We start from the raw sequence: 10543 nt of genomic DNA, 5'->3' as shown, positions 1-10543 counted from the left end.
TATGGGCACAAACCCACCGTTGCTGGACCAGACACGACTGGCAAAAAGCGCTCTTCACTGATGAGTCGTGGTTTTGTCTCACCAGGGGTGATGGTCGGATTCGCGTTTATAGTCGAAGGAATGAGCGTTACACCGAGGCCTGTACTCTGGAGCGGGATCGATTTGGAGGTGGAGGGTCCGTCATGGTCTGGGGTGGTGTGTCCCAGCATCATCGTACTGAGCTTGTTGTCAATGCAGGCAATCTCAACGCTGTGCGTTACAGGGAAGACATCCTCCTCCCTCGTGTGGTACCCTTCCTGCAGGCTCATCCTGACATGACCCTCTAGCATGACAATGCCACCAGCCATACTGGTCGTTCTATGCGTGATTTCTTGCAAGACAGGAAAGTCAGTGCTCTGCCATGGCCAGCGAAGAGCCCGGATCTCAATCCCACCGAGCACGTCTGGGACCTGTTGGATCAGAGGGTGGGGGCAAGGGCCATTCCACCCAGACATGTCCGGGAACTTGCAGGTGCCTTGGTGGAAGAGTGGGTTAACATCTTACTGCAAGAACTGGCAAATCTGGTGCAGTCCATGAGGAGGAGATGCACTGCAGTACTTAATGCAGCTGGTGGCCACACCAGATACTGATTGTTACTTTTGATTTTGACTCCCCCTTTGTTCAGGGACACATTATTCAATTTCTGTTAGTCACGACTGTGGAACTTGTTCAGTTTATGTCTCAGTTGTTGAATCTTGTTACGTTCATACAAATATTTACACGTGAAGTTTGTTGAAAATAAACGCAGTTGACAGTGAGAGGACGTTTCTTTTTTTGCTGAGTTTATTACAGCTGTTTCTGGATAAGTCTTTAAGAGCTTTCCACACCTGGATTGTGCAACATTTGCCCATTATTATTTTCAAAATTCTTCAAGCTCTGTCAAATTGGTTGTTGATGATTACTAGACAACCATTCTCAAGTCTTGCCATATATTTTCAAGTAGATTAAAGTCCAAACTGTAACTTGGAACATTACCCCTCTTCTTGGTAAGCAACACCAGTGTAGATTTAAAATCACATTTTATTTGGCACATGTGCCGAATACAACAGGTGTAGACCTTACCGTGAAATGCTTACTTACAAGCCCTTAAACAACAATGCAGTTTTATGAAAATTTAAGAGTTAAGAAAACATTTATTAAATATTAATTATAAATGTTTGTAGGCCTAAGTAGTAAAATTGTATCTATGATCGCATGCTATCCATTCATGTTTTTGTATGTTCTATTTGTATCTGAAAATTAACCAATGATATCAAGCCACACCCGGCCATGATTAGACACCTGTTAATGCAAATAGTCCAGGTATCCATTTGATTAACTGTTCAGCAGTCCTATGGCTAGGGGGTAGAAGCTGTTAAAGAGCCTTTTGGACATAGACATGCCGCTTGCCGTGCGGTAGCAGAGAGAACAGTCTATGACTAGGGGGGATGGAGTCTTAGACAATTTTTAGGGCCTTCCTCTGACACTGCCTGGTATAGAGGTCCTGGATGGCAGGAAGCTTGGCCCCAGTGATGTACTGGGCCGTACGCACACCCTCTGTAGGGCGTTGCGGTCGAGAGCAGTTGCCATACTAGGCGGTGATGCAACCATTCAGGAAGCTCTCGATTGTGCAGCTGCAGAACATTGGGAGGATCTGAGGACCCAGTCAGTCTCCTGAGTGGGAATAGGTGTTGTCATGCCCTCATCAAAACTGTCTTGGTGTGTTGGGACCATGATAGTTTGTTGGCGATCTGGACACCAAGGAACTTAAAACTCTCGACCTGCTCCACTACAGCCCTGTCGATGTGAATCGGGGCGTGCACTGCCCTCCTTTTCCTGTAGTCCACGATCATCTCCTTCGTCTTCATCACATTGAGGGAGAGGTTGTTGTCCTGGCACCACACTGCCAGGTCTCTGACCTCCCTATAGGCTGTCTCATCGTTGTCGGTAATCAGGCTTACCATCGTTGTGTCGTCGGAAAACGTAATGATGGTGGTTGAGTCGTGCTTGGGCACGCAGTCGTGGGTGAACAGGGAATACAGGGGGGCTCTAAGCACTCACTCCTGAGGGGCCCCTATGTTTTGGATCAGCGTGGCAGATGTGTTGTTGCCTACCCTTACCACCTGGGGGCAGCCCGTCAAGAAGTCCAGGATCCAGTTGCAGAGGGAGGTGTTTAGTCCCAGGGTCTTTAGCTTCGTGATTAGCTTTGAGGGCACAATAGTGTTGAACGCTGAGCTGTAGTCAATTAACAGCATTCTCATGTAGGCGTTTGTTTTGTCCAGGTGGGAAAGGGCAGTGTGGAGTGCTATAAAGATTGCGTCATCTGTGGATCTGTTGGGGCGGTATTCAAATTGGAGTGGGTCTAGGGTTTCCAGGATGATGGTGTTGTTGTGAGCCATGACCAGCCTTTCAAAGCACTTCATGGTTACAAACGTGAGTGCTACAGGACGGTAGTTATTTAGGCAGGTTACCTTGGTGTTCTTGGGCACAGGGACTATGGTGGTCTGCTAGAAACATGTAGGTATTACAGACTCGGTCAGGGACAGGTTGAAAATGTCAGTGAAGACACTTGCCAGTTGGTCAGCGCATGCTCTGAGTACACGTCCTGGTAATCTGTCTGGTCTTGCGGCCTTGTGAATGTTGACCTTTTTAAAAGGTCTTACTCACATCGGCTACGGAGAGCGTGATGACACAGTCGTCCGCAACAGCTGGTGCTCTCATGCATGCATCAGTGTTGCTTGCCTCGAAGCGCGCATAGAAGTAATTTAGCTCGTCTGCTAGGCTCGTGTCACTAGGTAGCTCGGGGCTGGGCTTCCCTTTGTAGTCCGTAATAGTTTGCAAGCCCTGCCACATCTGACAAGCGTCAGAGCCGGTGTAGTAGGATTCAATCTTAGTCCTGTATTGACACTTTGCCTGTTTAATGGTTCATCGGAGGGCATAGCGGGATTTCTCATAAGCGTCTGGGTTAAGAGTCCCACTCCTTGAAAGCGGCAGCTCTAGCCTTTAGCTCAGTGCGGATGTTGCCTGTAATCCATGGCTTCTGGTTGGGATATGTACGTACGGTCACTGTGGGGACGACGTCATCAATGCACTTATGATGAAGCCGGTGACTGATGTGGTATACTCCTCAATGCCATCGGATGAATCCCAGGAACATATTCCAGTCTGTGCTAGCAAAACAGTCCTGTAGCTTAGTGTAACGGATGTGAAATGGCTAGCTAGTTAGCGGGTATGCGCTACTAGCATTTCAATCAGTTACGTCACTTGCTCTGAGACTTAAGTAGGGTTTCCCCTTGCTCTGCAAGGGCCGTGGCTTTTGTGGAGCGATGGGTAACGATGCTTCGTGGGTGACTGTTGTCGATGTGTGCAGAGGGTCCCTGGTTCGCNTGCTTCGTGGGTGACTGTTGTCGATGTGTGCAGAGGGTCCCTGGTTCGCGCCCGTGTCGGGGCGAGGGGACGGTTTAAAGTTATACTGTTACATTAGCATCTGCGTCATCTGACCACTTCCATATTGAGCGAGTCACTGGTACTTCCTGCTTTCGTTTTTGCTTGTAAACAGGAATTAGTAGGATATAATTCTGGTCAGATTTCCCAAATGGAGGGCGAGGGAAACTTTGTATGCGTCTCTGTGTGGAGTAAAGGTAGTCTAGTTTTTCCCCTCTGGTTGCACATGTGACATGCTGGTAGAAATTAGGTAAAACGGATTTAAGTTTTCCTTTATTAAAGTCCCCAGCTACGAGGAGCGCCGCCTCTGGATGAGCATTTTGTTGTTTGCTTACGGCCTTATACAGCTCATTGAGTGCGGTGTTAGTTCCAGCATCGGTTTGTGGTGGTAAATAGACAGCTACGAAAAATATATGGTAAATAGTGTGGCCTACAGCTTATTATGAGGTACTCTACCTCAGGCGAGAAAAACCTCAAGACTTCTTTAATTTTAGATTTTGCGCACCAGCTGTTATTGACAAATAGACACAGACCACCACTCCTCCTCTTACTGGAGGTAGCTGTTCGGTCTTGCCGATGCACGGAAGACCCATCCAACTATATATTATCCATGTCATCATTCCGCCACAAGTCCTTTTGTGCTTTAAGTCTGTTTTTAACGCACCAAAATTATTTAACCAAATTAAAAGCCCCCCCCAGAAGAAGTTGCTGCCACTTTTTCGACGTAATTTCCTGTCCTAGAGATGAAATGCACGTTTAGGTTACTTATATATATTCACAAATTGGGTGTGGGAATTTCCAACAGCATGCTAACCTTATCTAGCTAGCTAATGTTGTTGAGGTCTTTTTTACTACACCGTATTCCAAATATTAGCCAGCTGGCTCGATGGCTGGATTTGTCATAAGCATTAGGAAAAACGTTGCCACAGATGGTAACCACTGAAGTGTTTGACTTCACCATCTATTGCTATCGCCAAAGTTTAGCCATCTTCCATAAATTGCAGCTGCGAATCCACCATAGAAATACTTGAATAAGATGGAGCTCTGGTAATACGGATAACTATTGAAAGTCAGCTGATGTGCTTTATTCTACATTGTAATAGACAGTTCAACATTTGGTAGGCTGTTGGCAGGCTTCAGCAAAGCCAAGTTGGTTTCTACTATTATAATATTTAAAACTTATTTTTAAGATACATACCAACGGAGTTCAACAATTCCCAGAGAACTATAAAGTCTGTTTTGGATGTGAAGTTTATGAAATCACCAGGAGAACGTTACTCTTCAACACATACTGAACCTGCTAGACATGAGGCACAGGTACATTCTCAGGAGACACTGATGACGGAACACAAAAAAACGACTACTTCTCAAAGTCTGAACCTCGCGCCGCTATCTACAAAACCATGAAAGAGATCAGAAACTAAAAAGGCAAGGGTGGGTTGTGCCGCCTCGGTCTCTGACAACAGAAGATTGACTCCAGTTAATCTCTTTCCAATGACGGAGGAAAACTAGTCTCACATTGCCAGACATTGCACAGTAATCTCATTCTAGAGAAACCTAGAACGGCTGGGGTCGAGGCTAGAGGAACACCACTGCTGAGCTCGAAGAGATCTCAGTCAGTGCAGGCCAAAACCGTACATTCTGCCAAGCAGAGACACAGGCAGGGGCAGTGCACTCTGTGAAGTACAGAGAGAGACAGCAAGGCAGGGGTGTTTTCTATTATGAAACTGAGGCAAATGTCCACTATTGACTGTATCTCTAAAAAGGAGCTGGCCAGCCAACAACAACATGCTATAGAGGAGAGAAGGAGAGACTCAAACAATGTCAGGGGGATAAGCTAATCCAGAAAATAAACACCTTTCTGAAAACACTTAAAGTGAGCAAATGGAGAACAACCCTATGAAAGTAGTATTGCATTCAAGTCAGGTTAAAAAAGCAGTTATATTATTTTGGGGGGGAGGAACCTGATCTTCTCGTCTTGTTTCATGTACACGGTTTCCTAGTAACCTTTGTGAAGTAATTATACACTTTTGAAGGACTGTAAATGTAGACCATCAGGTTTACTCTGAGGTCTATATGCTCAGGGGAATAGTACCACTGCCTTAAGTTAACTGATGCAGTCAAATGAGTCAACACTATGCCAGTTTAGTTTAACAACATACTGTATTATTGTCATTATATTACAAACAGGGTTGTCAGACTAGATTAAAACAACAATATATACAGTACATGTATAGGTATCTGACAATTACTAGCCTAGATAGTGACTGACATAAATTAGTATAAAAAACAAATGTAAAATAAACTTCATACACTGACATAAACAACTGTTCAGTCTGGAGTATATTTACAGCATACTGTGTGTTCAGACTAAGCGATACTGCTGGTCTTTTTAATGGTCACTAAGGCTGTGTGTACTGGGGTCTCCAGGAGTAGGGCGTGGTTCTTCTTCCATTGTGGAGAACTGGCCAGCGCGATGTCTACACACACACATCAAATCAAACTTTATTGGTCACATACACATGGTTAGCAGATGTTAATGTGAGTGTGGCGAAATGCTTCACTCGCATCAAGCAAGGTATCAATCATTTTACAGAAGCAACAGGCATGCACATGGCTAAAGATAACATTCTCCAGAAAAGCATAGTACATATTGTCCTGTGTTGTATCAACAACAACCCTTAAAAGGTAATTAAATATTAAGTATCTAGATGGTATTTATGAATTCTACCTTCAGACTATGTTGACCCGGTTGGGCAGGCATCGTGTGTGGTCGGCATACTCCAGTGTACACAGTGCAGCCCCGGCTTTCTCTCCTGGTATAGTGAACATCAGCACCAGTATAGTATAGAGAGTATTACTCTCCATCACCTGAACAGAGCTATGAAGCTCCTGGAAGCAGACAGGGAAAAGGGGGAGAAGACTGGTCTGAGCGATGGTGTATACATTTTGTCTATAGGAGCTTTCAGAGCAAGGATCTCAAAATGCCATGAAAAACAAATAGCATGATCTAACATACTGTATACAGCCATTATCACAACAAAAGTTTCTTATACTATATTATTCAAAGACTATTACACCTCTCTTACATTGAGCAGACAAACGCATATTTTTACTTCTGCAAAAGACAAATAACATGAATATTCTATTTCAGATATCAATGTGGATGGCTGGTACTCTGATACCTTGATGAGGTGCAGCTGCTGCTTGTGTAACAGTATAACTTTAGTACGTCCCCTCGCCCCGACACGGGCGCGAACCAGGGACCTTCTGCACACATCAACAACGGTCGCCCACGAAGCATCGTTACCCATCGCGCCACAAAGGCCGCGGCCCTTGCAGAGCAAGGGGAAACCCTACTTAAGTCTCAGAGCAAGTGACGTAACTGATTGAAATGCTAGTAGCGCGTACCCGCTAACTAGCTAGCCATTTCACATCCGTTACACTCACCCCCCTTTCAACCTCCTCCTTTTCCGCAGCAACCAGTGATCCGGGTCAACAGCATCAATGTAACAGTATAACTTTAGTACCGTCCCCTCGCCCCGACACGGGCGCGAACCAGGGACCCTCTGCACACATCAACAACTGACACCCACGAAGCGTCGTTACCCATCGCTCCACAAAAGCCGCGGCCCTTGCAGAGCAAGGGGAAACCCTACTTCAGGTCTCAGAGCAAGTGACGTAACCGATTGAAATGCTATTAGCGCGTACCCGCTAACTAGCTAGCCATTTCACATCCGTTACACTTGCGGCCAACGTAGGCATTGAGATATTGGCTGAGGGTATACAGGAAAGCCCTGACGTCTGTCTGCATGTTGCTCTGCTTGACCAGCCTCTCCAGGGGTATGAATGGAGGGATGTTGTGGCGACAAATTCTCAGATTAGACCCCAGGTTCATCTCCAGGTTATATGTCTCAAGGTAGACGCCTATATCATACCCACCTGAGAAAGACAACGAAGGCAAAAGAGGTGTGGATAGATGGTTGGTGATAATGTCTAAACCAGTGGTTCCCAACCCTTTTCAATTACCGTACCACTAACTGAATTTTGCTATGCCTGGAGTAGCCCTGAAGTACCCCCTCGTGTACATTTTACCAGTAGGCCTATGGTAACGAGTCGTTTGTTGTCACTGGCTATATCATAAAAATTTATGAAAACAAAAATGCTTTTTTGGTCTTAATTTAAGGGTAGGCATAAGGTTAGCAGTGTGGTTAAGGTTAGGTTTAATTTTGATTTATTATGATTTTTTAAGATAAATTGTACAAATAAGCAGGGTTTAGTGACCATAATCATGACTCTGTGGCTGTGATAACTAGTGACGACCTAAGTCTTAAGTACCCCCTGTGGATAGGCCAAGTTGGGAACCAATGGTCTAAACTAAAGAAGCGATATACAACACACACACACACACACACAAATAGATTGTTGATCAAGTTTGGATTATAGGTACCGATAAGGTGGTGACCATGAAGCAGGTCCTGCAGTTGTGTGTGTCTGGCCATCAACAGCAGAAGTCGTGAGTTCTCTGAGCCATCCTCCAGGTCATCCTCATCCCTCTCACATGGAACACCTGTTTTGTCCAGTAGAGTTCTCAGCTTCTGGAGGGACTAGAAAGAAATACATAATGTTGAACTACTGTAAGAGCTCTAAGCAGCAGCCTACAACCACACATTGACTTCTCAGATACATCTGCTGCACCCTCTATGTTAACCTTGGTTTTAAGTAGCATCAAACAGGTTTGCAAAATTTTAAACACCTCCACATAATAGTATGTTTAAAGGACGTCACACTGCTTTCTTAGCGACTACCGCTTCCCCCGATTCAGTTCATACCGAGGGTCGAATTCAGGACCTCTGCCTCGCAAACACACGTGACCGCCCTCCTGAAGCGTCAAGTGGGGACACTTCAGTCTGCGGAGTGAGTTTCACAGATGCCCATCTGCTATATAAGCATCCATTGATTCAGACCACAACTGATAGGTAATGTGACATCCGTATAATTGATCTCAGAAAATGAACTAGCTAACTTACTTAGTGTATTTGCTTTTATTTAAACTTTTAACTGGTCTTTTAGCGAGGAGTTCCTGTGGTGTTGCATTCAGCTCTTCCTCGCGACTAATCTGCCGGAATTCCTGCTGCTTCACTGCCAAGTTGTTCGCTTCCATTTCCAATATGTTCAAGTACCCCAAAACATCTGTGGAAATAAAAGATTTGGATAATACATTTTATACCATGGCATTGTTGAATACTCGTTTCTGATTGGTTTGAAGGGCATTCTAGCGCATGCATTATTTCCCTATAAACGCACCTGCAAGTAGAATTCAATGTCTATAGTGCTTACATGTTCCATGTTTGAGCTGCTTTTGAAAGCAAAAGTCAAATTAAAAACATTATTGGCATAGCTAAATTCGATTTTAATAATAGCAAGTGTGTTCGTAAATTCATCAGTTATTCTGCGCTCTGCCACACTCGTATGAGTGCTCTGAAATCGGAATAGATAGCCAGAGTGAATTTACGAACACACCCCTAGTAAACTTGCTAACTAGCTACTTCAGTGGATGTTGAATACATTTCTAGCGGTACATTTGTTAAATTATGGACATGGTATAAAAGGGATAATCAACTCGGCGCTCTATGCGTTCTCTGGAAAATAATAAAACTCTGTGGAAGGGTATGCTGCGTTCAAAACTGGGAACAGGTCGTAAGGCCGAAGCTCTAGAAAGAACACCGAGTTGGATGACCATATCGATTTTTCCCAGTCGGAGTTTGTTTTTTCAGAGTTTCCAGTTGTTTTAAACGCACTGAATAATTCCCAGTTGTTTTTATAACAAACTAGGAAGATAAATGACGCACATTTGACACAACTGTATTCAAACATGAAAACTGTATAAACTATTGATAATGCACACGCAGTTATGTTAGCTTCCTGGTTTGGCTAGCTAGCTAAAGTTACCTTTTCACGGCTCGTCCATTGTGTCCGCCGTGTGAGATAACACGTTAGCTAGCTATGGTAACGTTAGTTTTTTTTAATTTTATTCAGCCATTGTTGGATATGCGTTAGCGAATGGCAATATAAAAAACACAAATTAAGTGCATTAGCGATATCTAACGCTAACACATTAATGCGCCTTGGATAATTTCAATTTGGCGGCTAGATTTCCTCCACCCGGAAGAAAATCAAAACAAAGCTAAATTGAGTACCAACAAAAAAATGTTTATAACTAAACCAAGATAGACAACAGCCTGTCTCTTCCAATGTGGGCAGAACAAGCAAGGCGGGCAGAGCCAACAACGAGCTAGCGCGATCCTATTGGCGCGTTCAAGCATCATCTGCATATTTCCGTGAGGGAACGCCTTTTCTGTTAAGTGCGCGTGTGCAATAAGACAATTCGCCTTTGCAGTCCTAAACGCGATTTTTTTTTTACATTTCAACGGGTAAAGTATACAAACCGTAGTTCACTCTGTTCATAACATATTGTAGTTTGGGGAATAGACAACTGTATTGAGATCAAATGTTTCATCGATGAGAAAATGTGCAGAATGTAGGCCAAAATCCATCTTCTCCCACTGCCCGCCAGTGGTGTCCCTCTCACTACCATATTTGGAATTGAGTGGAAACGCCAGGCGGATGCTTCACATTTATACATCCAGTGAAATATCTGCCTCGTTGTTCTATCTGTGGTACCACCGAATATTTAACACAGAATCAGTGCGTTCGACTACCCATACTAACATAGTGTATACTACATACTTAATGAGTATATACTACATACTATTAGTTAATTTTAGTATACTGTAAACGAACGGTATGGTTTCAGTTGAGCGTACTAGCGCTTCGCCTGTCTACTGAAAGTTGATGCTGTTTTTATGCAATCTCTTACTAGCTTGTTAGCATAACAAATTACTAGTTAGACATTTTACGATGTCTGGTGTCTTTGTAAATTCAGTCTGGTGTGCCAGAGTCAGATTGTCAGTTCATAAATTCAGAGAGCTTTGCTCTTGGATGCTCTGGCCGAGGAGTAGGGTTGCAGGTAACCTAGTGGTTAGAGCGTTGGGCCGGTAACCGTAAAGGTTGCTAGATC

At 44.2% G+C, this 10543-nt stretch overlaps 1 protein-coding gene across 2 annotated transcripts; it reads right to left on the bottom strand.

Moving 5' to 3' along the window:
• Window positions 1-5606: 5606 nt before the first annotated feature.
• On the bottom strand, window positions 5607-9731 carry LOC111963575 (centromere protein O-like). 2 transcript variants are annotated; one of them, XM_070443463.1, is made up of 7 exons: window positions 9415-9731; window positions 8493-8655; window positions 7913-8069; window positions 7212-7404; window positions 6648-6672; window positions 6194-6354; window positions 5607-5942 (listed from the first exon to the last, which is right to left on the bottom strand). In XM_070443463.1, exons 3-6 carry the CDS (start codon window positions 7962-7964, stop codon window positions 6196-6198), a joined length of 429 nt encoding a protein of 142 aa, XP_070299564.1. In that variant the 5' UTR covers window positions 7965-8069; window positions 8493-8655; window positions 9415-9731; the 3' UTR covers window positions 5607-5942; window positions 6194-6195. The 2 variants fall into 2 exon arrangements, with proteins under 2 accessions (XP_070299564.1, XP_070299566.1); XM_070443465.1 differs by lacking the exon at window positions 9415-9731 and adding an exon at window positions 8770-9373.
• Between the last annotated feature and the right edge of the window lie 812 nt (window positions 9732-10543).

Source organism: Salvelinus sp. IW2-2015, linkage group LG4q.2 (genome assembly GCF_002910315.2).
Source record: "Salvelinus sp. IW2-2015 linkage group LG4q.2, ASM291031v2, whole genome shotgun sequence".
In the NCBI taxonomy this organism is placed as follows: Eukaryota; Metazoa; Chordata; class Actinopteri; order Salmoniformes; family Salmonidae; genus Salvelinus; species Salvelinus sp. IW2-2015.
The sequence above is the reverse complement of the archived record's forward strand: the minus strand, read 5'-3'. Positions and strand labels throughout refer to the sequence as shown.